Source organism: Miniopterus natalensis, chromosome 4, assembly GCF_054644295.1.
Source record: "Miniopterus natalensis isolate mMinNat1 chromosome 4, mMinNat1.hap1, whole genome shotgun sequence".
Lineage (NCBI taxonomy): Eukaryota > Metazoa > Chordata > Mammalia > Chiroptera > Miniopteridae > Miniopterus > Miniopterus natalensis.
In genome coordinates this window covers 53929827-53957490 of record NC_142084.1, presented here as the reverse complement: position 1 = coordinate 53957490, position 27664 = coordinate 53929827, and the positions used below count along the sequence as shown (strand labels likewise).

The 27664-nt window shown below is 42.6% G+C and overlaps 1 protein-coding gene across 1 annotated transcript in view; it reads left to right on the top strand.

Moving 5' to 3' along the window:
- Positions 1-26794, top strand: part of SH3RF1 (SH3 domain containing ring finger 1) — a 152706-nt gene extending 125912 nt beyond the window's left edge. The window contains exons 7-12 of the mRNA XM_087816546.1: positions 2254-2399; positions 3539-3709; positions 6131-6390; positions 7309-7649; positions 16318-16676; positions 24379-26794. Coding sequence (XP_087672672.1) covers positions 2254-2399; positions 3539-3709; positions 6131-6390; positions 7309-7649; positions 16318-16676; positions 24379-24547 — 1446 coding nt within the window. The 3' untranslated portion in view covers positions 24548-26794. The remainder of the gene's footprint in view (positions 1-2253; positions 2400-3538; positions 3710-6130; positions 6391-7308; positions 7650-16317; positions 16677-24378) is intronic.
- The last annotated feature ends 870 nt before the right edge of the window (positions 26795-27664 follow it).

Sequence of the window (27664 nt, the reverse complement as noted above, 5' to 3'; positions counted from 1 at the left end):
GCCCTATCATTTTACCAACCCCGCAGGGCTGAGCAACATCTAGGAATCTGATTTTAATCAGTCCTTCCCTCTTGGTCTTTGTCTGTGTGCTTATATGCCCACGGATACACATGCACACCCGTATGCATATTTCCCCAAAGATAGGTAACCCAGCATTGGGAAAAATCCTGCCCAATTTTATTAAGATTGTCTGTTTCAAGCACAACCTTTGGGATCTTTCGGAATATCCTTTTATCCATATTTCAAATGCCTACTGTTTATTCTTTGTAAAAGTAATGTGCATGAAACATTTGTTTATTGTGTTTGTTAACTACGAACAATGACCTTTTCTTTTTTTACATTTTGTTAACAAAATGTGAACATGTTTTTATTAGTTCTGTAGATATCCTTGCCTCTTTCTTCTTAGGACCAGTTTAATGCAGCCTCCATATTAATACGTTAAAATACAGCGGGTGATTTTAATTTCCTTTCCTCTTGAAAATGGAAATCTGTGGAGAGTGTGAAATGGAGCTTTTTGGTTCTTTGTCTTCGGTACTGTGTTAAGTAATTTCTGGGAGCGGTTATTGCCGGGCTCCTGTTGAGCACGTGCCATTTGTCTTCTGCCTTTCCACAGCCATGCTGCTTTGAGATTGGGCTTAGGGAGATTTAAGTGGAAATCAGTTAAGTGGTTATTTTACAGTCTCCGTATATTATCCACTGCACAGTCTAGACTTGTTATCTCACCTGTCAAACCACTGGTGTATCATTGCCCGTGAACTGCCCAGGTCACATTTGCTGAGCATTTTACCAAGGATTAGCTTTACTTCTCTCCACTTTGTCACTGGAAGGAGACCAAATGGAATGAATTCTTGACCTTCTCCTGGTTAAAGGGTTTGAAACCTCTAAGCCCAAGTCTATGCAAATTCCAAAGCGGTAACAAATCTTCACGCTGCCGTGTTTTGTATGGAGAACGTGAGGAACGTCCACGGAGTTCTGACCTTTTGAGCTGACCTCTGCCTGGTCCAGGTTAGCGCTGCGTGAGCAGCTCCACGCCTCATTTATTTCCACGCTGGCTGTTCTGCAACAACTTCAGCTGCTGTGTGGAAAAAATCCTTCCAGAAAGTCACTTGAGCAAAACTAAATAAAATATAATGTGTGAGACAGTTGCAACGTATGTCTAGAAATGTGACATTTTTTTCCTATTCTGTTTATTGTGTTTGTGGAACTCTGTATGTTAATAGGCAAATGAAGTCAGTGTTGTTGATGAGGTTCAAATTTTTATTCCAAAAAATAGACATAAATGTTAGGAACTATATTTAGAAGTCATTGGGTTTTTCTTATTAATATGCTGATGCGTCCAAGTCATTTATGCTTTCATAGGTGTATTCTTTACTCCTCATTTCTTCTTTGATTCGGTTTTTACATGTGGTGGTTCAAAGATTTAGGGAGGGTAAGGTGGGGGTTCAGGCAGGGCTTTGTGTGCCTGTTTTCCCAGGAGTTTCAGTATACAGACCCTAAAGAATTATCTGGGGTTTGCAGATCAGAAGGTAACAATTGCCCCATTGATTTTCAAAAGGCATGGAATCCTGTAGGCAGAACCCCATTAGCCTGTGCCCATAAAAGAACCAGCAGCTTTTCACTGGTGTACTTGTTAAAGATTACCAGCCTTGATAGTCCTAAATTTCAAAAGCTGGCATAGTCAAGAACAGAATCAGCAAAAGTAGCAACAACAGCCCAGTGATTGTGGCTTGCTATTGTTTGGGCTTTTTGGAGACCAGGCATCAAAGGAAATTTTCTTCTGAAGGCACGGTTTCAGCTATAGCTATTGTTTTGTGTTGTGTTTAAGTTTCAGGTTACAGAAACAATCACAAATTAATTCCTAGTAAGCAGTATGACATTATAGCTGCCCCCTTGAAAGGCATTTGGATTTTTGCCCAAGTCTATACTTAAAAGTCTCATTAATCTTAAAATTACATGCAGTTGTTTTGTTGTGTGTTTTTTTTCTTTCCCTCCTCCCTTACCTGTTTGCTGGAAAAAGTTGCTGTGGCTTTAAGATCTTAAGGGAGAGCAAGATAGGAGTTTTGCTGTTTTTGTTGTTGTTGGTTTTTTTTCAAAGGAAGCTTTCATCTTAGGCAGCCAGCTGGTTCTGCTCTGTTTGGATTCCATTAAAGTCTTTTCCCATGGATTTCTGATTCCTTTTACTTCCCACCTTCCATAAAAGATGTAAATAAATATTTTGTTCCTTTTTGCCCCCCTGTCTCTTCCTTACACCAGACTATGAACCCTCCTCTTCCCCCACCCCCTCTCCTGGCCTCCACACCGCCGGGCGCTGCTGCTGCTGCTGCTGGAATGGGACCGAGGCCCACAGCGGGACCCACCGACCAGATTGCACATTTACGACCTCAGACTCGCCCCAGCGTGTAAGTGAGGGTGTCATTTATTACGGCTTAAACATTCATTTCAAACTCGGCCCAAAGAGCAAAGGTAGAGAAACACCTTTCTGATATGAGCTGGTGACAGGCTTATGGGTTCCAAAGTGGTTTGTGTTCTGCAAACTTCTGCCCAGTCATGCATATAATTAGGAGGCTGCTGAAGCAAAATGGGCCTAATACAAGAGCTCGCCAGGCAGCCGTCCTGCTGAGGGAAGGCCTTTCATATAGTTTAGGGAAACAGAGCTGTTTGCTTCTTCATAATATTATGTGTGTATGGAACTGCCTTTTGAGCCTTTTGTCTCATTTTCATTCCTTGCATTAGGATACTGAGGAACGGGAAGGTGTCCCACACAAACCAGGGCTAGTTGCAGTATGCATGTGAAAAGCTAAATCCCCAGCAGTAAGTATCCACAAAAGCCTAGTCATCTTGTTCCAAGTTTATCTGCGGCAGAATACAGCTAGGTTTTTGTGGATCTTCTGTTGTGTGAGTTTATACATGGAACTGGTGAGCCCTGGTAAAAACAACTGGTCAGCGTTGCCTCCCTGGTTCCCGTATGTTGGTGGCACAGTCACCTTGCCTTGTGGGGTTTTGTATGCTCTGTGACCTGGACTTCCATTTCCCTTTGACTTTTTCAAACTCACTATTGTTCCTGGCTGAGCACACAAAAGCAGGTGCAGCCCACGCCGCTGGGTTCGGCTTGTGTGTGGAAAGCAGCACGTTGTGCTTCCCAGTGGGGTTTTACACCATATGTCCTCATTTGGGGCTACTTCCCAAGTCTAATAAGTGCCATTTGAAGAGCTCAGTTTTCCCAGTGGGGACCTAATCCCCAGCACTCTGGGAAGCTGCATTAATTCTTTCACACCCGGCAAATACCATTTGGTGGGGTGGTCACCTTCCTGCTGGGAGGGCCGGGTTGGCAGTTCTTAATCAGGAAGGTCTCTGCCTTTTCGATGTCGATGGCAAACCCTTTCAGTGGACGAGTACCAATGCTCCTTACAGGTTGAAGAATTATACTTTCTGTTTTCATTTGTATAAGATAGTCAAGACTTTATACCAAGGACAAATTTTGAGCATCTTGGATTTTGTCTGTTACTCAGCCCGAAATCAAATATTCTTTGTATTCTAGGTATGTGGCTATATATCCATACACTCCCCGGAAAGAAGATGAGCTGGAGCTGAGGAAAGGGGAGATGTTTTTAGTGTTTGAACGTTGCCAGGATGGCTGGTTCAAAGGGACGTCGATGCATACCAGCAAGATAGGGGTTTTCCCTGGTAATTATGTGGCACCCATCACAAGGTATGGCTTTGAATAAATGGTTTACTAAGTTCTAAACAGAGAAGCTTTGTTCTTTTCTGTGGCTCTCAGCCTGTCCAGATTCCCTCTCACATTATAATTGCCTGTTACACAGCCAACATTTAAAAAAATCCGTATCTGTGCTTGCTGAGATCCCTTCTAACTCAAATTCTTAGCTTGCTTTTCACATGGATATATGTGAAATTGTAGGTTTCTACAAATAAATGCACTGGGCTTTAAGTCATTTGCTTTAAGTAACGTGTAGAAGACTCAGCTAGACCATTTTCAGTATTTTTCTGCTTGAAAGTAAAAAGCATAATGTTTAATATAAACAAAAGCTATATTATTAATGCTTACATGTTTCTATAATGCTTACTATGTGCCAGGCAGGCAGATTTCTAAACGTGCTGCACACGTTAACTCTAAGTCCTGGAACAACTCATTGTTGGAGTTTCTGTTATTATCCCCGCTTGATGGATGAGGAAATGGAGGTACAAAGAGATTAAATAACTTGTCTGAGATCACATACTAAAGTGCTCCAAGCCCAGGTGGTCCAGCTCTGTATTCCAATAACTTGATTACCTCTGAATTCTGGCAATTATTTTCCGTAATACAGTCAGAAATAAAATTCCTTAAATATGGCATTGATCCTCTATCCTTCTTAACTGAAGGTGATTTTGCTTCCCCACGGGAATTTCAGTGTACGGACACATTTTTGATTGTCCTCATGGGGTAGAGTGGGAGAGAGAGGTTGCTGTTGGCATCTAGTGCATAGAAGATAAAGATACTGCCAAAGGTCCTACAGTGCACAGGACAGCCTCCCACGGAAGGGAATTAACTGGCCCAAAATGCCACTGAGGTTTGGAAACCCTGTTATAGGGTAGTGGGAAGTAAAAGATTTTAGATATACAAACTGTTCTTTATTTTATTTAGAGGTAAATTCTGGTCACTGAGGAAAGCAGCCTTGGAAACTGAATGAAATGACTTACAATGGCATCGACATTCAGGGAGCCTCGGTTTCTGGCCGTGGGCTCTTAAATGGTCCAGGTTTAACTGTGTTAAATCATTCCTTAACCCCTCTGATACTGAATAAATGGCTTAATGAATTGACATGTTTGTCAGCTGTTCGCCTTGATTTATAGGTTGGCCAGCAGCCTAATCAAATGAAAATCACTATTGGTGCAGATGGTGACAGGATGCTAGTTTTAATTTGACTTGCAGATTTTTAATCGATATAAACCTTCTTTTCTGTATAAGTTAAAATCTACATTTAGGATCCAGAAGATGGTAGATAGGCCCTCTCTGGTGGGAAAAAAACACACAAAAAAACCCAAAAACAAACCACACAAACAACTGATGGAAGTAAAATAAACCAAAAACAAAATATTAAGTTAATAAAGGAAAACATGTTTATAAGATTCAAAAACGAATTATTTAAAGTCTCCAGAGAGTTGCTTACTTAGAGTTAATTCTTTGTTATTCATCATGGTAAATAATAAGGGCGTTCAAGTTAATGAAGTAGTCTACTTAGTAGAAAGTTACTATAAATAGAATTGTTTAAGTGAATGTAGGATATAAAAAAACACATTACACAAAACTATGCCAAACCTAATTTAATTACATTCAACCAGTAAGTATTTGTTTAGAGCTGGCCGTACCGCTATAACTACAAATCCTGGAGAAATGGAAAAGAACCATTTTTACACTGACCCTGTTATCCAGGAACTTTTACTGAGTCAGGAATATTTAATAAGGAATCGACTAAAAAACAATACACCACATTTTGTAATCAGGGTCATAGAACAAAGAAATCCACATAAAATAGAGTGATAAAGTCTTCAGCCTGAGCCTTAGGCAAGACTTCTTGAAATGATGGGATTTCTGCTGGACCTTGAAACATAAATGAGATTAAGGTAGGTCAAGAGAAGCCAGAGGGGACATTCCAGGAGCATGTATATATGTGTATGTGCACAGAAGGGCATATACACAAGTCCTTGGGTTATGTGGGGCGGGGCAAGTAGAGAGAAGGGCAGAAAACACAAGCAAGGCCATGGCCATGTGATTGTAAGGTGACAGGGCTGGTTTCTTGGATTGAGGAAGTAGGAGAATCCAGGGCCTTAAGTTGGTGGAGAGGTTCGGTCTTGGTGTGGAAAGCTGAGCCCAGACACTGTGTGTTCTTGAGCAGAATATGTTGTATGATTCTCTGTGACTCAGAATACATTTCAAGACCTTTCTCTGCCTCAGGGCCATTGTTAGTTTGAATTTGCTATATTTACACTTTGTAAAAATAGTTTCATTAATTTTTTTAAAATGTTTTGTCTTAAAGTTTGAGACCTTTTTTTTTTTCTTCCTTTTTTTTTTCTCCAATTGTTCTATCTCCCACTTGGCTGATGGATCGGGCTATCTGTTTTTCTCTCTTGGCAGGGCGGTGACAAATGCTTCCCAAGCTAAAGCCCCTATGTCTACCGCTGGTCAAACAAGTCGGGGGGTGACCATGGTCAGCCCTTCTACTGCAGGAGGGCCTGCTCAGAAGCTCCAGGGAAATGGTATGGCTGGGAGTCCCGGTGTTGTCCCCACAGCCGTGGTGTCAGCAGCTCATATCCACACAAGTCCTCAGGCTAAGGTCTTGTTGAACATGACTGGGCAGATGACAGTCAACCAGGCCCGCAATGCTGTGAGGACAGGTAAGGAGGAAACCTGACTGGAGAGTGTCAGGAAAAGGGGTTGCCTGCCTAATGTCAGATCTTTCGTGACAGATGTTGACGAAAGCAGATGTGATATAAAATAACAAATAACAGGAAATAGAAGTGGACAGAGTCTAGTCAGTGGCACTTTGCATCTGCTTATTTTGGCTAAGCCTGCCCTGCATGTTAATTCAAGCTTGACCTACAAATCGAAAGCCTGAAAGAGATTAGGACAATCCTAAGAATGTAAGTCACTTCTTAGTCACTTCTGTACCTGCGGCTTACATCTTACAGTAATATTTGAAAATACGACTTCCATAGTCAAGATCATCTGATTTCAAACCTCACTGCTGCAAGCTGCGTATCTACTGCAGCTAACCAGTGTGCCGATAATTTTTTGTCAATTTAGTCACAAGTCTATTTTAGACCCAGTGGGACCTTAAATAGCTTTCTTCTTTCCATTGCATTGAAAACCTACCAACTGCCTTGGATAACAATAGGAGAAACTTGTGCTTTCTATCTGAAAAACCAAAAGAAAGAACAAGTAATAAGAAAAGAGAGACTAATTTTTAAAAGGACTGAAGACCGGTGTCGTTTGACAATGTAGACCACCATCAGAAACTGGCTCCGTGTCTCTCACTCCGTGGAAAGGCCTTCTTTCTCCCTAACTGAAGGGCCTCGGGGTTACAGCTAAGCTTCCAGGCACTTGAGACTCAACGGCCCATCTGGAAGGAAAATGCTGTCTAGGGTCCCAGCTAGGATTAAGTGCTTTTAAATCACCATGCATCCATTATTTATTGTAATAAATGTAATAGCAACCTTTCATTATGGTCTGATGCAATGAAATGACTCATATTTTGATGAGTAGCATTTATCAGAAAGTTGAACTTTACTGTGTACCCTCCTGTCATTGACTAGTTTTGGCACACAACCAAGAACGCCCTACGGCAGCGGTGACGCCCATCCAAGTGCAGAACTCCACGGGTCTGGGCCCTGCATCGGTGGGCCTTCCCCATCACCCCCTGGCCTCCTCCCAGCCTCTGCCTCCGATGACTGCGGTCAATATGGGTCGAGCCAGTGCCCCCCTGGCCTGTGCTGCGGCGGCGTCCATGACCTCCCCAAGCATCACCTCCGCCTCCCTGGAGACCGAGCCCAGTAGCCAGATAATGGCCATTCTCTCTGGACTTCCCACCTCTCCCGACAGCACATCATCCGCCTGTGGGAACAGTTCAGCAGCCAAACCAGACAAGGATAGTAAAGTAAGGCCAACATCCTATTTCTCTGCTTGTGTTGTGTCTCATCATTTCTACTAGTGAAAGGACCCGTTCAGCAGTCCTTCGGGTGCTCACCACGTGTGCCCCAGGTGCCAGGGGCTAGATTCGTGTTTCTCTGCATTTAAACGCTCACTCGTTGCCAGGCGCTGTGTTAGATGCTGGGGAGATCACAGTGAATAAGACTTAGTCACTTCTGCACCTGCAGCATACATCTCATGGAGGGATTTCCTTTCCGCTTACCCGTTCTGTCATCATTTTGCTGTTCTCAATTCTTCCTGTCTATATATGTTACATATATTTAACATACAAAGGGGATAGAACTGTTGATGAGAAGCGTTATTTGTGGATTTATTTTTCTATAGTGTACTTGATTATAAATCATATGGATAGTTTCTCTCTTGACTTGAAATATAGGGGGAAATTTTTATAAATCCATTGATCTTTTAAGAATCTCTCATTTTGGGCTGAATTTCAAAGAAAATATAAGTGGAAGGCTGTGTTTGAAAGACTAATCTATGGTTGGATTTGGAAACAGGTGGTTGGAGGCAGGGGGAATTGATGGTGATTAAATGTGAACAGAAAGAAGAGTGGTAACAAAGCCTGGGTAATTGTATTATGTTCATGACCTTTTCCTCAGTATGTTATGTGTTTCTCTTTTTAAAAAGCCCAACTCTAGGAAGCTCCAGGGTGATCATAAAGTCTTAGCCACCTGGTCAGTGGTAATGGATGTTGCTGTATTTAAATGGTTAGGTAAGCCTGTAGATAGGGGTTTATAAGGAAATAAACTTTACAGCCTACTAAAAAGTTAATATTTAATTGTTAGGTTAACATAAGCGTTTTTGAAAAAGATTGGTATCTGTTCAGCGTTTATAATTAACTACATTAAACTTGTGCTCAAGCTGACATGTTCAACTTTGTCAATATCTTTAAAAGAATCATTTTATAGTTTAGATTTTAAAGTTTTGGAACAGTGTGTCTCAGGGCCCTTGTCACTGAGGAGAACAGGGACTCATCAGCCCCTGCCCTCCCAGAAAAGAATTCACTGGATCTCTGAGGCCTGGAAGGGACCTGTGCTAGACAGAATAATGGCTCCCGAAAGATGTCCATGTCCTACTCCTTGAAATTTGAGAATGTGTTTCCCTCTAAGCAAAAGGAATTTTACAGGTGAGATTAAAGGTTTTAAAGGGAGTATCCTGGATTACCAGGGTGGGATGTATATAATCACAAGGGTCTTCATTTGAAGGGGAGGCAGGAAGATCAGGGCTAGAGTAGATGTGACCTCAGAAGCAGACATCAGGGTGATTCGAAGAAGGAGTTACAAGCCAAGAAATGCAAGTGGCTATTAGAAGCTGGAAAAGGTAAGGAAACAGACTCTTCCCTAGGGCCACCAGAAGGAATGCAGCCCTGCCAACACTCCGATTTTAGGACCTGATATTTATCCTGAAGTTTGTGGTAAACCAGCACAAGACCTTATGTGAGTTATCCTATTGAGCACCGATCCTCAAGAGATGGCCACTGGCCTCTGTTTGGATACCGTATTGACCCCAAGTGCCCTAGCTCCAGAGTGTCCATGCCATGTTCTTTATTTTGAGGTGCAATGGAGGAAATGTTGATCTCCTTTCTATATGATGTCTTAAGGTATTTCAGGGTCATCTTTTTTTTTTTTTTTAGGATATACTCTTGAAGTTTTTTTCATTGTTCCTTGCATCACAGGTTACAGGTTTTCCCTTCCTAAATCCACTACCTCATTTAATGTTCCAAGTCCACGAAAGAGACCTTTTCTGATTGATACAAGTTCAATGATTCCATGATTAACATGACTGGAGTGTCATTTAGCCCACATTTCTCCATTCTCTCTACAAGGATATCGTGGAAGAACTTTTCAAACCCTCATTCTCCCATCCAAACAATTCCCCGGGGCCCCATCATTTTGGCTGCTACCTGTTGTTAGCAAGGGTCTCCTGGAAGAGTCTCTTGCTCAGAGTCTCATTTCCTTTCCTAAGTAAACCTTTTATCTATCTATCTGTCAGCCTATCTATCTATCTCTCTATCTATCTATCATCTATTTATCATCTAAATATATCTTTATTGATTTCAGAGAGCGAGGGAGAGAGAAACATCAATAATGAGAGAATCATTGATCAGCTGCCTCCTGCACGCCCCCTATGGGGATTGAGCCCGCAGCCCGGGCATGTGCTCTGACCAGGAATTGAACCTCGATCTCCTGGATCACAGGTCAGTGCTCAACAGCTGAGCCACACTGACTGGGCAGTAAACCTTTCATTTAATACACTATTCTAGAATTTTCCACACCGCCTTCAAAGTGCATTTTTGTCTTCTTTTTGAAAATTAGGACTACACATGCCCTTCTTTGGCCTGTTGAGTTGAGTGGCTCCCAGATTCACCAGAAACTATCAAAAGGTTTTTGGTTGTATTTCAGCTGTTAATTTCCTCTGTGCTCTGGGACAAATTCAACCTGTCAGGAGTAGTCATTTGATCTCTAAGTCCCCATCACTTCATCCATTTCCCTCTTAGCAAGGTTTGTTCTTCCTCTCCCCAGCTGAAGATTATCCTTGCCTTTCTTATCATCTGACAACCACCATCCATCCCAAACAGCAGGTCTGTGTCTTTCTTGTTCTCAGTTCAAACATAACTTTTAAGCAATGCAGTCCCCCCACACACACTTTTTTTAGTCTTTAGCATTTTTGCAACTTGAAGCTCATCTGGACCATGCTAATGTTCTTTCATATGGACGCTTCTCTTGATCTTTTTGTAGGAGTCCTTTAAAAATTTGAGCCCATTAGGCTGCTCCCTGGGGGATCACATCAGTACCTTTAGATGCCTTTACATTTTCATCTGCTGGGATAATTTGCAATTGTATGGTTAGAACTTTATATTAGAGAGCCCTCCCTCTTGAAGTATCTTTTCTTTTGAATTTCAGGTCATGCATATATTTTCTTTGAACTTTTAAAATCAGTTCTTTTAAACTTTAGAGTTCAAATCTAACTGTAGCAAACTTCTCTTTGAGTAGTTACTTCTAAGTTCTCAGTATTTCTGCTTCACAGCCAAAGCTCTTCACCCCCCTACCCCGTCTCTACCTTTCCCCCAGTTGATCAGAATTAGATCCAAAGTTGCAGTTTGCTCAACTTTCTGTGAAATTAATTTATCAGAAGGTCAGGGAAAGTGTGTATCAGAGATTCTAGTTTCAGTTGAGACGTCCAGCAAATATCTAGGTATTTGACCAGTCCCTCATTATTTCTATCTCCTTTTGTCATTTTGTGATCACCCACTTACTTAAACTCTCCAGGCAGTATGGAGTGTGTCCCCCAAATGGTAGCTTGTCTATTGCCTTCTTTTCTCTGTACCCAGTTCTCTGCCGTGGGCTGCCCCTGGTGTACCTGGCGTGTAGCTTCCATGTGCACACAGGGCCATTGTAACTCTGCACCTAACTGGGCTGTTCCTTTGAACAATATGTTCTTTGGAAGTCCTCTATCAGAGTCTCAGAAATGTGTTTCTGTCCCTGACTTAATGTCTCTAGCTAATTTGGTCTGGTAAATGCATTCTGTGGTTTGATAAATAGGCATCTAAAACTCTGTACTGTCTTTCCAAACATCATCTCAGTTATTTCTTGTTGAAATCCTGAGCCTTCCTGCCAATGCTGGTGTTCTTTCTATGAGGTTTCTGATGCCTTCTGCAGTTACCAGTTTACAGCATCATCTGTACATTTTTCTAACTTCATATTCAGTGCAAAGGCTTCATTATTTGGTCAGCTAGTCTCCAGGCAAATGTGTTTCCCAAGCCTTATGAGATACTCATTATATATGTATATATTTTTATTGTGGTTTCTTATTGTAAAAAATTTAATTATACATATTTATTTAGAAGTTAGAGAAAATCCAAATATCCAAACAGAAACCCTAAATATGATCCAAGATTTCAAAGAAAATCATTAACATTATTGTGTATATATGTTTTCCCCCCTATATACCAAAATATAAAAAATATTATTTTGGTATAGCAAGCTTTCATCTAGAAAATAAAATCTTCAGCAATCAATTATGTAATTAACTGTTCTTGTACTCTAAATTCTGTTAAAAGATAAACAGGTATATTTTAAAAATTTAAAGAGCTTATTTGAGTAAATGTCTATTAAAATCAGGTGACCCCAAACCAGAAGTGGTCAGGAGCACTCTACCAAGGATCAGGGCCAAGACTTTTATAGAGAAGACAGGAAGCAAAGCAAGGAAATTATTTGATTGGCTATAGCTTATTTTGGAGAGCCTAGTTGGCTGTTTGTGATTGGTTGTCGTTGGGTTTTGATTTCTTAACCTTGAGGCATCTATAGGTTTAGGTTTTGGTTTGCTTCTGCAGGCTGCTCAGGCATTGTTAGAACCACCTCAGTCTAATGGCTGCTAATTAAACCTCTGGTAGTTTAATTAATTTAACAGTTTTAGCCCTCACATTAAAAAAAAAAGAAATCAACTCTGAAGCCCCATTCTATCCCAAGTGCTTCCATGTCCTACCCCTGCCTTCCTAGTCTGGGGATGCTTCATGGGTCTTCTCTGATGTTGACATTCGTTCCCATAGGAGTCAGCAGGAATGGTGTTGGTTCTCTGCCACATCCTGGATATGTTCCTGAAAGATGGAATTTCTACAAGAGGTCTACAAGCATGCCAACATTTAGTGCCTGAAACCCACAACCCCAAATTCCTGATGACTCTCCCTTAAGGAGCAAACCACAGGTTTTCTTCAATCAATGCGCTAATGTTTAAAGGCCTTTGCTATTGTTCTTGGCTTTCCTAAGAAGAGGGTCCATCTAGTTTTTAAATGCCCATTTTCTTCTATTCTGAACATGTGTCCTGAAGTCCCTACAGGTCACTTTCTTTGCTCACATGATCTTCCTTTCTCTCCAGTTCTTATTTTGCTGTCAAAATGAAATGGTCTGAGGGCTTCGCCATTTCATTTTCTTAAGGAGAAGCCCACCCACCCTTCCGGTTAAGTGGTCAGAGTCATTGTTGCTGCCCCCGCTGACAGCTGGGACCCAGACTAGGTCTGGACAGTGCAGATCTGCAATCAGAGTTTGGCTCCGAGGGACCTTGATGACCAGCAAGGTCAATGTGTCTGCTTCTGCCATTCACTGCATAGAGCAGATGGGTTTCTAGAGATGTTGCCTGTGCTGAACTCACAGAAGAGTGGGGGCTTGGTTCAAATATCACCCCATCCTAGCAGTGTGATACTAGGCAAACTTAGAGAGGTTTAGGCGGTGAGAATAGCATCGATGCCTGTCTCATTGGGTGGGTGTGAGGAATAAATGTGTAAATCCTTATAAAATGCATTAATTAAGATTCTTGAATCCAGTGGCATTTAACCATCTCTAGAATATTACGTGGCCCTTTCCTCTTTCTATGCACTTCTTTAAAAAATGCTTTCCTGCCTCTCCCCACCTCCCACCTCCAGACAGCACCCCCTGGTCAGTCTGTCTCCCCATGCTCTGCTTTATTTTTCTACAGAGCCCCTGTTTTACAGCCTCGTTGGTGCCGGTGCTAGAGAATGTGAGCTGCTTGTTGTCTTGCTCACTATTGTGTTCCCAGAGCCTAGCAAATTGTTAGTTCATATATGACAGTCAGTAAATATTTGTTGAGAGAATGAGTGATTATTGTTAGAATATCATATGAATTAAGTTTTTGAAATTCCTTTCCTAAGAACAGTGACTCTGAGTATTGGGAGTCTGGCTGCGTAGATTTTTGATGACCAGTGGCCTGGAAGACTCTTTACCTTCCCTGTCCATCTGAGGGCAAGGACAGGAATAAGAGGGAGACTCCGGGGTAGAATGTGGCTAATTGGCTGTTGCTCATATGAAATTTATTTTTGCTTGGGAAGGAGCTCTGACTTGATGTTTCCCATATTGTACTCATTCTGTGTAATGTGACTAACAGAAAGTTATTAAGTTATGTTCAGAAATTATTTTTATATGTAAAAATTATTCTTTCTGGCATCTGGTGATTATTTTCTTACCCAAATAATCCCCCCCCCCCCTTTCTTTCTGTCTGAGATGCAGTTTTAAATCATCAAATCTTCCAGTGAGAAAATGATGACTATGACATTATTTCATCTAAGAATAATTTCTTGGGAAACCCACAAGAGAAGAATTGTTAAGGTTTATGTTAAAAGATATGCCCTTCTATTTTATGCATGTTCACATTACATTTAAAAAATTGCTTTGCTGAAGTGTAGTCTTTATTCATTTGTCTGTAGTTTTCTGCTGCTGGATTTTGAAAAAATAAAGGTGCCCTGAGATGATAAGTATCTGAGTTTGCAAAATGATCTCTCTCAGGTGCACATTGTTCTGCTAACGTAGAAAACATCAGAATATGATATTAAAAGCACAGCATCTGGGAACGAGGGCAGCCTCTTTCCGTGTGAACAGCCAGCCCCTACCCGCACACCCTGCCACAGCACCTAATCTTCCTCCTTCTGCCCCGCAGTTCGTCCGCGTTGGCTGATGTGATAACACATCCCCTAGAAGTCATTAATGCAATCTGAATTTAATGTGTATAATCATTTTAGATGAACCAAGCCATCTTTCTTCTTAATCACTTTAGAGGCTGTTGCCTGAGCGCCCTTCAGTTGACTGATATTTTTCTGAGTGCCCAGACTGAGCCTTTAAGAAACGTCTTTAGCTGAAGGCTTGCTAAGATTGTAATTTATCAATGGACTTAATGTTCTCGGTAGACCTGTGGGGGTCCAGGGATTAGAGAGTGATTTCCTACACCATGGCAGAAACAGCTGGAAACTGTGGCTGACTCCTGCTTTAGATGTGGAGCCAGTGGGCACGACCCTTTCCCCCGCCCAGACCTCAGGCTCCCTTAAAGCAGTGTGGCAGCAGCTCCGGCGGTGCCCCGTCAGCCCCCTTCATTGGCCGCTGTGTAGAGGGAAGTATCACCACTGGATGATCCAAAGTAGCCTCTTCCTTCCTTAGCTGTGGGATGAGCTAAATATTTTCCTTTCCCCCTCCCTGCCTCATGCTCTTGCAGCCTTGGCCTCTCCGCTCAGATGGTGCTCAGCTCTGTGCCAGGCCGCACTGGGTGTGATACACAGGTGTGTGAGCTCCGGGCACTGCATTCAAGCAGGCAGTCCAACTTTATAGGGTCATTTACTGGAACACATGTAGTAAACCTGTTGGCAGACGTGAGGTTAGATAAATGAAGCAATAGCTAGGAAGGTGTATTGAGGCCAGGCCTTAAAGAGAAATGCAGAAGAATCTTCCTCCGGCTGGGTGGGGAGAGAGGGGTCCACAATCGATGGATTGGCTCTTCTCATCTGCAGCCTGAGTTGATCTTGGACAGAAATGACAGCACTCCCATTATCTTGACCCTCCCTCTGTTTCTGACCCTTGAGTCAGCACGTGCTGTGAGCTGAGATGGGGCCTGCGGTGCCATCTCCCCTGGTGCCTTTCATTGTCTGGTAAATGATTACTTTGTCTCTTTCTTTTTTTTTCTGCCATTAGGTATCTAATGGAACTGTGTCATTATGGAGTCGCACTCTTTTCCCCAAGGGATTTCTACTGAGTATAAACTAACTCACATTCCTAAGAAAAATTCCTCAGTGTTACATCTCCTTGTGGGCCCCTCATAATTCTATTTTTCTACTAATGGACCTTAATTCCAATTTGCCTATAGAGTTTTCTAAAGAATTGCTGCTCTGTGAAATGTTTTATTTTCAAGCCATGTTTCCATTCAGAGGACTTTATGACGTGGTTGACATCTTCGTAAAAAAATTTAAAATGAGGACTGTTACCTAGGCTTGGTCATCAGAAAGAACACTGACAGTTAGGGTTTGGGAATGTAGAGTTGCTAGCTGTAGATCTGGTTTTCCGAGAGGAGCAAAGAACAAAAATGTCAAAAGAGACAAAGATTTAAGAGGTGGCTTCCATGGGGTGCTATGGCTGGGAAAAATGCTTATTTGTACATTTGCTTGCAAAAAGAGACATACGGTGGTTTTCATTATACCGAAGCCTTCTTTGAGTTTTTATAGAATTGTTTTGGGCTTTTTAAACAAGGAGGTACTTGCACATAGAAATGGTTTGACTTCTTTTATTTTTGGCTTGTTAAATTTTATAAAAGTGACATGTGAGAAGTAGTTTAGCCCTTAACTCTGATCAAGACATCACCACCTATAAATATAGGAGTCAATTCTGTGGGTAGAAAGTAAAATGCTATTAGATTTATGTTTAATTCAGCTTTCAAGAACTGGAGATAGGATAGGCAAAATTTCAGGAAATTAAATCCATAATCTGAGATCTCCATTCTGTGCTATCATGTCTGCTTCTGCCTTCACCAAGCCCGAGATGTAAATTGATGAGTTTTTTGTTTTACATCTTTTTCTATCTGCTTATCCTACCTCTATATAGAAGATAGTGATGAACAGCGGAATGCCCAAAACAAGCAAAAACATGCAGGCAGAAAGGGAGAAGAGAAGCGAAAGGTCAGGCTAATACTACCTAGAATTGACAGGTAGATCGTGGATAACCAAACAGCCACAGAAATAATTTTAAAAGATCAAACCAAACGTTGCAACTGTAGTGCCCTATAGACTACAACGCAACGGTACTGTCAGTCTTCAACTAATGTACTTTTTTTTTCTTTCTTTCTAGAAAGAAAGAAAGGGTTTGTTGAAGTTGCTTTCTGGCGCCTCCACCAAACGCAAGCCCCGAGTGTCCCCTCCAGCCTCACCCACCCTGGAAGTGGAGCTGAGCGGCAGCGAGCTGCCTCTGCAGGGAGCGGTGGGTCCCGAGCTGCCGCTAGGGGGCGCCCACGGCAGGGCGGGCTCCTGCCCCGCAGACGGGGAGGGCCCCGCCCCGGGGGTGGCTGCGGGAGCAGCTCTGGCCCAAGAGGTTCTTCACCGCAAGACGAGCTCCCTGGACTCTGCTGTTCCCATCGCTCCACCTCCTCGACAGCCATGCTCCTCCCTGGGCTCCGTCATGAGTGAGTCTAGGCCCGTTGTTTGTGAAAGGTGAGTTCACAGCAGAAAACTAAGAAATGTGTGGCAAGCTTTGGGCTGGAGTATTTATTTCTGATATTTAAGATAATTTTTTCAACATCCTCCTAAGTTTTTGGTTAACTCAATATGTAATAACGACCAGGCATTGACTTCCTTTTACCACTCGCTGTAACATACCCTGGTCTCTGCTCTTCCCTCCTGTGGGTCTTACACAGGTTTAGGCCTCCAGCCTTCTTGTGTATTTTCTCCAGACGACCACTCTAGAATTGTCAATCCCTGGAAACTTGTTCACACCTACCTCTTCCTTTTTCTTGCTTCTCTTGTACCGCCAGCAATGGCTCCCTTCTTTCATCCTTTGACTTTTCCACTAGTACCTGCCACTTGTAAAGCCACTGGAGAATTCTGCCACCTAGGAGGATTCTCTGCGTTCTTCCTGAGCCAGAAGAGTGTGGCTCAGTTCTCAAGACCTGTCACCCCTCCTGACCCAGTGTCTTGGTTCGGTTACACTTAGAGCAGTGAGCCCTGTTTTAGTGATTCTGGCCTTGAATAACGATTATGGATGTGAGCATTTCGATACAGTCACTGGGGGTCTAGGAGTGCATTAGGAAAGAAAATATATTAAATAAGACAATATCTGCTAGGATTCTATGAATTAAAAATGAAGCACTGTTCGTCCCCCAGGAAATCATGAAATACACTAAAAATAGTGGACTATTTTCCCATAATGCGTAAACAGATAAACATTTGTTTCAAAGAGTGTCGTCTGTTTCATTGTTTCTGTAAGCTTTAGGCCCTCCCTACGTGCACATCTCTCATTTGTGGAGCTATTGCCTTTTCGGTAGCATTTCCTGTTACTGATTTGAAATCTTACTATGAAGCCTTGTTCTTTAAAATGACTTAAATTCACCTTCACTCAGTATCTCCAATGAACACATGCACCCACCAAAATCTGAGGCCTTCGTATATTTTGGGGCATATCTTTTTTACCCAAAAATAAACTGGGGAAGAATAAACTTCAAGCAACCTATGCTCATTAAGTACAAAGCACGCAATTTATTGTTTTTATAGCGAGGTGAGATCATTTTCTATAATTGCGATTCTTATAAAACCAATTCTTTCCCCACAAAATCACTTGTCTTCCCCCTGGTCTGTTGAGCACTTTGTAAAGCTTTGAAATTTCATCCTGAATTCACGTCATTCTTTGTTCTGACAGTCACCCCTTTTCCTGCAGGATCACTCTGCTTTCCAGGGACAGAGCCTCTGTCCCTGGAGCGAGTCCAGTGACTTGTTTACTTTCTCTTGGTCACAAAAGCTCCTCCTGTCCCCACCCCCAGGCATTGATCTCCAGTTTTGCCTTCATGCCCCGAGTCACTCTCTTCTTTTCCCTGTCGCTTGTGGTGTTTGTGTGCCTGTTCTGAGTGCTCGTTCACTTGGCCCAGACTCTCCCTCGGCGCTGGCCCGGGCACTGCTCTCCCGCCCCCATTATGCGTTCCTTTTCAGTCGCCAGATGTCCTCAATCTCTGCGGCTTCTGCATTCCAGCCCCTTCCCAGAGAGGAGTTCATTTCTAACAGCAGGCTCCTGCTGTTCAGTGCATCTGAAAAGGAGAGCAGACAGGTGACGGCGGTCCAGGGAGCATGGGACACACATCAGACAGGGAACATGGACACTTTGATGACGGGACAGATGGCCACGGGCACTCTGGAATTCTCTGGCACAGTTTTTTATATGACCATTTCCATTTTTACAAGTAGGAAAGGGGTCTTTGGAGAAGATTTCCGCCCAAGTTCATAGTTTTGTCACCTACATGCTCTATGGAATATAAATGCAATAGCCAGCCTGACCAGCTTTTCACGGCCCCTTTGCCTTCGTACAATGATAATATTTATTTATCTGGGAGTCTTAGGTCTGCCTGGCTATAAAAACAATAGGAAAAATGTGTGGAAACCAGTAGTAGGAGAAAACATCCTATTATTCCCTGGGAATGAAACTTTTTGGTGACTAGAAAGCTACCAACTATCTTATTTTGATATTTCAGAAATTTCAACACAGTAAATAGTACTTGATGCTAAAAATGCAGGGACCGTGAACTTTCGCATCAGTATGACTCAGAAAGTGTTTCAGGATCTTAGATTCCTTGATTCACAATCCAGGTATCAACAGCTCCTGCCCCAGCAAAGTCTAGAACGCCTGGGATTCTTTTGGTAGAATTTTTACTGACAGAATGCCATAGACCTATGTTTCAGTGGATAGTGTTGGTACAGGACGAGACAGGATTCATCTGCAGGTTATAATGAGAGCAAGCATACAATTTCCTCTCAAACCATGGCCCTGTCCCGTAGATCTCGGGTAAAAGAATGTGACTGGGGCGGCCAGTGCTGTCAGTGGAAAGAGGAAGACTTAAAACAATCTCACAATGAAGAAGGAGGACTTGAAGTGTGTTGACAGGTCTTGGTGTCAGCTGAGAGGATTCTCTGAGGAACAAAAGGATTCTTTTGTGTTTGTTGGAGAGGCTGAAGAAAACAAGCAAGAAATAACGGTATTCTGGAGGCAGCAAATGTATAATTGATAACAGCAAAAATAATAGAACAAATAGGTTAGGCTCTATTTTAAGGAAAGGAGAAATAAAATATTTCAGAAGGGATAGCAAATAAAAGAAAGTATATATGACAGCTGTTTTTGTCTTCTGTTAAAAAATGTACAGATAAAGGGCTTAAGGAGAGACAGCAAGTCATCTCTGTGTATATTTGTAAATTTAGGAATTAAACTGATAACTACATACCTGTAAGCCCATCTCCTAAATTAAAAAAGGACCTATGGTCTTTGATCAGAGATTAAGCTAGAACACTTGGAAACATCCAAATTGGATAGAGTTAGATTTACAGAAAAGTGGTCAGCTTAATCGGCATGATCAATTTGAGTCAATGACAATGAGCCCACCCGGTGAAGCAATGGCCATAATTTACTTGGACTGCAGGCAAACTGCAAAGAGAGCTAGTATGGTTTTGCCAGTAAAATTCTCAGTTGGCTATTAGATTGTTGTAGTAACTAACAGAAAGCAGTAAATGGTTACCCACCCAGACCAGGGTGATGGGCAGAGTGCCTCCCAGAGCTACCTGAGGTCTAATCTGGGCTCTACCAAGGGAGATTAGAAACAAAAATGTATCAACTACAGAGAACGCGAGAGAGGCCAGAAAAATAAAGGAAATGGAAAATTTATTCTAATAAAGATTGCAAATGCCCATTTAGATGAAAGCCAGAGCCCCACAGCCAACCCAGGAAGACTGGCATTGGAGGTCAGTGGTGCTTTTGTATGTAGCAGGCTTCTGTTCCTCGCTTTCCACCCCAGGAATGTCACCCAAAACTCAGTTGGGGTCCAGCAACCACAAGACAAGAGGCAGAGGCCCACCCAAGGCCAAGTCTGTGTGCTACACTGTACAGCCCACACTGCCTCCCAGGTGCTCTGTTCAAAGGGACAGGAGGTGCTTTCCAACAACCAAGTTACCTCTCAGCTTTGGATATTTTTACTCCCCCCCCCCCAATCTTTCCATTATATATTCTATTTTTAAAATTGTGGTAAAATATGCCATTCTTTCAATTTCAAATTCATTGGCATCAAGTACATTCACATTGTTGTATAACCATGACCACTGTCCTTTTCTAAACATGGTCATCATCTCAAACTGAAACTCTGCACCCATTAAACACTAACTCCCCACCCCCACCCCCCCATCATCTCACCCCTCAGGCAGCTTGCAGTCTAGTAGAATACATGAGACAGGGATGCAGATGGCAATAACACAATGTAGACTGGGCTAAGTGCCGTAGAAAACATACACGATGCCCCTGGCGTCTAGTCAAGCATGAAATTACTTCCAGCCATGGGGCTAGAGAAGATTTCACAGGGGAGAAGGGGAGCAAGGTTTGAGAGGCTGATTGGGCCTGGATGGGCAGAGAGGTCATCAAAGGGCATTCCAGTGGAAGGAGCCGCATGAGCTAAGGTATGGAGTGGAGGAAGGAAAGGTCATATTTGGGGGACATGTTCAGGTTTAGAGAAGTGTTTGGTACATTCATGGAGATAATAGTAACTATAGCTATAGAGAATGAGGCTGCATCATTGAGGGCCTTACATACCAGTGTGAGAATTAACCTTCCTCACAGGCATCGAGAAGCTGGTAATGATTTTTGAGCAACAGTTAGCTACAGGTAGAGTTGCCAGCTAAGAAAATGAATATGTTCAGTGTAGAATGGAATGGGGACTGGAAGAGGTTTGAGGCGGGAGGACAGGTAGATTATTTGGCCAGGTGGGAGGTGAAGAGTTTGTCCACAGATGATGGTGGCAATGACAATAAAGAGGAATGGATGGGGCACAGACTTTGAGGGTGGATCAGCAGGTCCCATGGAGATCATGGGAAAGAAGTCTTTGACTCTTGAGGTTCAGACCTTCCCAAAAGCCCTATTCAAATGAAGACAAGCATAAGGAGTGAGGCCGAGGTGCAGCAGCAGACGGGAAGGGCCTTCACAGCTGGGCCTTACATCTGTTTGTTGATCTGTAAACATTCTACTTGGCAAGCCCTGTCCGTGCTTGAGATAGCTGGCCAGTTGTGCCCACTATTTGGCTTTAAGAGTTTGTATTAGAAATATGTATGCAAACTACCTCACGAGGCTCCAGGCCAGAACCGGAGCTGGGTGATTTCTGAGTAGAGTCTGTTCCCGCTGCACCTGGGAGTCTTCATACAATCAAGGCTGTGTCACAGTTTCCATTATGCACATGGTTTCTCCTTCCACCCCCCAGAGGTTTATAACTTAGCAGGGAAAATGTGCTTCCCCTGGGAACGTGGCAGGAAGATTATGTTCTTAGCCCAGCAGCAGTTCTAGTTCAAAAAATTTTTGACAAAATTGGTTTAGTGCATTTCATAAAATGCAAATATTAATCCAATTCACTTCAAGTTGTTCAAGAACTATTTTTGTTTCATTTTCCCTTGAAGGAAGCTCACAGAGAACTGGTTGGGAACACATTTCATCAAACGTGTGCTCTGAATGGGATCTGAGTCACTTGTATACTTTCTCCCCCTTAGAATTATAAGGCTTTGCTTAAATTTTAACTTTCCCCAATGGCATCTGTTTACATTGCTTTTTACGTGGATTTTTAGTGTGTTGGCAACAGACTTGAGAAATCTCGTCTGTATCCCTTCCTTCAGATAAGTCCAAGAAGAAATTATTTGTCTTGCTTTTACAGATGTCCAAGGATTCCAAAACCTGAACTACACCATAATCTCATTATCAGGCAGTTTTCCTCTAGGTTGTGTTCTGAGTCTGTTTCTTGGGTAGAGGTGGCCAGCTACTGACTGGCCCATCCTTCATCTCCTTGAAGCACCAGACCCCTGCCTACATTGGCCTTCAGCTGTATGATCATAATGGGGTGTGAACTCTGTGAGCATCACACTTATAATCTCACTACATTACATGATAAACCTGTTTAACTCACCACAACCCTATACTACAGACAAGGAAACTGAGACTGAGGGAGCTGAGATAATTGGCCCAAAGTTAATGTGCTCTAAATGACCTTTATGGCTGTGTCAGATGCCAGGCCAGGGCTCCCCCCACAGTGCCATGCCTCTGCCCTCATTCCATGCTTGATTGAACCCTAAGCCTTGTTTTCTATAAATATTCATATTTGAATTAACTGAACCTTTCTTAGAAACAATAAGCCAGCCTCCTTGCTGTGCTTTTGCTTCAGATCTTGGAGGATAATTTGCTCTGTTGCCCAGAGTAGCTTGGGAATTGTTTGGGCAGCCACTAGTGCTTTGCAGAGATACCTTTTTAATAGAGTAATAGCCTGGGACTCTTGCAGTGGTCCTTCTTAATGAGAATGGATTCTGTTTCTTACAGGATGGAGATTGGTGAGACTAGCAATCTTCTGAAAGGGCTAGGCTCTGATGGGTTTTATGAGTTTGAGGATAGTGCTATAGAATTGTTCTGTCATGTTTTAAGCCATAACATTATTTGCTTACAGTCAAAAGTGGGTCCCATAATCCACTGCTGTGTAACAAATTACCCCCAAAACTTAGTGGCTTAAAACAGTGAACATTTCTTGTTTCTGTTGGTTGGGAAATTGGGAGCAACTTATCTGGGTGATTCTGGCTTCAGATAGTTCTTGAGATCATAGTCCAGATGTCAGCCTGAGCCACAGCCATCTGAAGGCTTGATTGGGCTGGAGGACTCCCTTCCAAGGTGGCTCACTCACATCACTATCTTTTGTAAAGAGACGTCAGTTACCCACCATGTGGTCCTTTCCATAGAGATGCTGAATTTTCTCACAACATGGCAGCTGATTTTTCCCAGAGCACATGACTGAAGAGAAAGTAAAATAGAAGCCGCATGCCTTTTATGACCTAGTCTCAAAAATCACACACTGTCTTGTTCACAGTGTGTTACCTATCACACAGTTTTATCGCCATGCATTGTGGGAGGAGGCTACACAAGAGAATGAAAACCAGGGGGCCAGCTCAGTTGACTATACCATATACCACCTTTTTCCCCCTTTGGTTGGGAAAGCAAGAGAGGAGTAAAGGAGGCCATTAATGCTGGAAAAGTAAAAAAGGGACACAAGGATACAGAGCATAAAACAAGTTCCCTCCCTCTGGCTTCTGTGGCTGCTAACTATAATTTTATAGGAGACCAAGGAGCATGGAAATGCTATAGACAACATTAAACCAACAGGACTCCTGGGGTTTTTAAGGGATAATTACAGCTCTTCCCTCCGATGTCTGAGTCGGGACCCAATGGAGAAACAGACGCAGTTATTACACTAACAGAGATCAGAATGTCAGCCGCGTTACTGGTGGTGTTGGATTGGATTTGTGGCCACAGTCTTCCCCTCCCTGTCTAGACCTTAGGACAACCTGCCAGGGGGAGATTTGAGGATATAAAGCAGATGAACTTCCTTAGATGTGCTGCCTTATCCCTGTCAAGCCCCATTGTCAGGGACACAGAGAGACCGACTTTCAGGCCCACTTCTAGAAGGCAGGCCTGAGCCCTGGCCACTCCAAGCTTACAGCATGACCCAGAGGCAGAGCAGAGCCCAATGGGCCTGGAGGCAGGCAGTTCAGAGAGCGCTGAACCCACCAGTCAAATAAATCCACTCCTTTCTTCTTGGAGAAAAGAGAAGGACGGGCCGTTTCCTCCATGGAATAAAACTTTCCTTCTGTGTTATAAATCTTCAAAGGGGACAGGATGGTTCTCCCGGTCAAGGACATTCAAATATACCAGTCTGGGTCATCCCTAGTGGTCCATGAGGCTGTTCATATCCAGACTGTTCATATCAAGCCTCTGTTTCACTGAGAACAGTTGTATTTCGAGTTATTTTACAGACATTGTAAATAGAACTCGTTCCCGGCCGGGCGTGGCTCAGTGGTTGAGCGTCGACCTAGGATCCAGGCGATCGGGGTTCGATTCCCGCTCAGAGCACATGCCCAGGGTGCGGGCTCAGTCCCCAGTTGGGGGCGTGCAGGAGGCAGCCGATCAATGACTCTCTCATCATTGATGTTTCCATCTCTCCCTCTCCCTCTCCTTTCCTCTCTCTGAAATCAATAAAGATATATTTCATAAACAAAAAAAAACAGAACTCGTGCTGCTTCCTGCTCTGTTTGTGTGCACTGTTTTTATCTCTGCTCTGAATGGCCTTCACTAAAACCTCTCTCTCTTTTCTAGGCACAGGGTGGTGGTTTCCTATCCTCCCCAGAGTGAGGCTGAACTTGAACTTAAGGAGGGAGATATTGTGTTTGTTCATAAAAAACGAGAGGACGGCTGGTTCAAAGGCACGTTGCAACGCAATGGGAAAACTGGCCTTTTCCCAGGAAGCTTTGTGGAAAACATCTGAGGAGACTAACATTGAGAAGGCTTAAAATCACATCACTCAGCAAGATAGCACAGCGCAGTGTCACCGAAAGAGCACAGCGGTGGACTTGCAGGTGGCCAGGAGAGGAGCAAAGGACTGGCGTGTGACCCCAGTGCCCCCAGCACATGTAGACCAGCATGCGGTGTGACGAAAGCGTGGTTGTGGGTTTTGTCACTCTGGATTTGGATGTGTAAGGTGTGCCTTGTACTGTCTGATTGACTATACAGAGAAACTTTTTTTTTTAAAGATATATAGCTAAAATGGACAATTGTTTACAAGGCTTAACTAATTTATTTGCTGTTTTAAACTTGAATTTTTCTCATAATAGATCAATTCCTTGGGTTATGATTTTAAGGAATTATTAATTTATGAAATTGATAGCTAAGGAGAAGCTGGATTATCTCCTGTTGAGAGCAACAGATTCTTTTTAACAGAGAATGAACTCCCCCTCTCCCCACACTGGTGGGCTTTTTTTGCTTTTTTTTTCTTTTTAAAGACAGAAATGCCAGTTCTCTGATTTGGTTTTCTTCTTTGGGAAACCAACATGTGCAACTGAATTCATATCAATAAAGGCCTGGGGTCGAGAGACAGAAACTTGAAAAAAAAAAAGAGACGTTAACAATTGCCTGTCTTTCTAGTTTGGTCAGGAATCAGCCTTAAGATCTAGTCCTCAATTTAATTTTGTGGGGTTTTTAATTTTCCTAGAATGAAATCAGTGAGGCAGTAAGGAAGAGTAAAGCACAACCCTTGAACAACAACAAAAAAATGTATTCAGAAATATATTTAGTTTTATAAGAAAAGCAGCTCGGTTCATTGGTTGGCAGTGGGACAGTCTGAAGCTGGACTCCTGTGAGAATGGCTGTGCAGTGTCACTTGCCGCTTTCCTTCGAGTGGTCCGCATGCCCAGGACACAGTGAAGCGTCTGTGAGGTCGTGGTGTCCGTGATGCGCATGCGGAACCCCAGGCTGTAGGAAACACTGTGAAGAGTTTACAGTCGCCCGTCGTGAGTCCTCCCGCCGTCGCATGTCGCTGGATCCCCGCAGCTCTCCCGGCCGTGCATGGCTGTATATTTCATTGCAATTTCCTGCCGAGGTGAGTTTGCGCTCAGAATTGACCGAGGCAGGAGCTGTAAAATAAACAGTACTCTCTTCTCTACCCCAAAGCCATTACTGACCAATTTCTCTGAGTTCCCTCCCCGCTCCGTCCCCGGCTAAGGTATCCATCAGCCGTGACACAGGTCGTTAGTGGAAATGGCCCTTTCTCTGCCCCCCTCCCGGTGGACGGCCCGCAAGGGTGAGACAGGAGGCTGCCGCCGCAGCTGTTCTCGCGGCCCTGGGAGCGTGGCGAGAGGGAGCGTGCCCACACCTTGCAATTGTGGCGGGGTCCAGCTGAGCTTGTCTTTTTATATCTGTCCTTTGATGTCACTGGCCTCTTCGACCCATTTCATTCCCGTGCCACGCAGTCGTGGGTCTGGGTAGTCCTAAAAAAAACAAAAGGAGGGAAGACAGCCTGGTAGTGAATGAAATCATTGCCATGGTTTCCTCGTGAGCCAACAAACACAAAAACCTTTTCATTTCTTACTTTGAAGAATTACAACCAGGAAACAGAAACATGAACAGAAAAGTCTTCTTGCAACAGCAAGAGGTTTCATGGTCTTAAAAAGATATATTACGTGGTTGAAATGAAATCATTCCTAAATTAACGATTTTTTATAAGACACTGTACATTATGTTCCTGTGTGTTGAATTTTTTTAAAAAATACTTTACTTGGATATTCATGTAATATATAAAGGTTTGGTGAAATGAACTTTAGTTAGGAAAAAAAGCTGACATCAGCTTTCATCTGTGTAAGTTGACACCAATGTGTCATAATATTCTTTATTTTGGGAAATTAGTGTATTTTATAAAAATTTTAAAAAGTAAAAAGACTACTACAGGTTAAGATAATTTTTTACCTGTCTTTTCTTCATATTTTAAGCTATGTGATTGAAGTACCTCTGTTAATAGTTTCCTGGTATGAAGTTGGTTAAAATTTCATCTGTTACTAGATCACTTAGATAATATAATGTATGGGTTTTCTATTGGTTTTCTTGGGAAACAATAGGTGGAGATTTTGTAACAAGGGCTTGTTACACACTGATAGGGTGATGATAAAATTGCCGCTTGTCATGTTAATAATTTGAAGACTGGAGAAAAGGTTCAGGATTAAAATTTGATGTTCATCCTTTACATGCCCCTTGTGTCAGTCCTTAAAATTGTTCTTTGTTTGTTTGTTTGTTTGTTTTTAACCTGGGACATATTTTACTTAGTTTCTACTTCATAAAAATTCTTTGCTTGTACCTCAAACAGAAACTGTCTACAATAATCATTTTGGTGGTTATATTACATTTTATCTCTCCAGCTAACAAACATTTGGTTAGTTTCCCAAGAAGTGTAAAGTCTTCTTAAAAGGGTTTGTGGAGTTTCACCAGGTATAACACTTCTACTCCCCTCTCCCTGACTGAAAGAGTCTGGCGACTGCTGGAAGTCTTGCCTTAGCCATAGGGAGAGTACCAGACCTATAAGCAGCTGGTGGTAACCCATGGACCTCAGCAAGGCTGGGAACATAATCTATGATTTTAATCTTCCGTGGAAGGCCAATAAGTCATAAGTTTAAAAGGACCATGTATGTCATTAAAATATTTTTTTTTCGTATTTTAACTTTTAGTTTCTATCAAATCACTTATCAGAATGAAAAATCAGGAATTCTAGGTTGTATTATAGCTTTGCCAAAAAATTCTCTTTGTAACCACCTGGACAAGTCAATTATTACTTAGTCTGTTCCTGCTGCTGCTCTGTGGACCTCCCTGGGTGAAGATGAGCACAGGAGACAGTGTCACTGTTTTGAAGAGTGCTATTTTAATATGTGGCATTGTTTTCATCTCTGGTTTCAAATATTTTATCACTTCCTTGGAGTATATGCATCTAATGCCTTTCCTGAGGTCTAATTGGATTTAGAAGGAACAAAATTAAGGTGATGTTTCCAACTGCTAAGCATTTAGTTTTCTATTCGTAATGATGGTAAGATGCTTTTCCTACCTCTGTAAGGTCAGGGGAGTA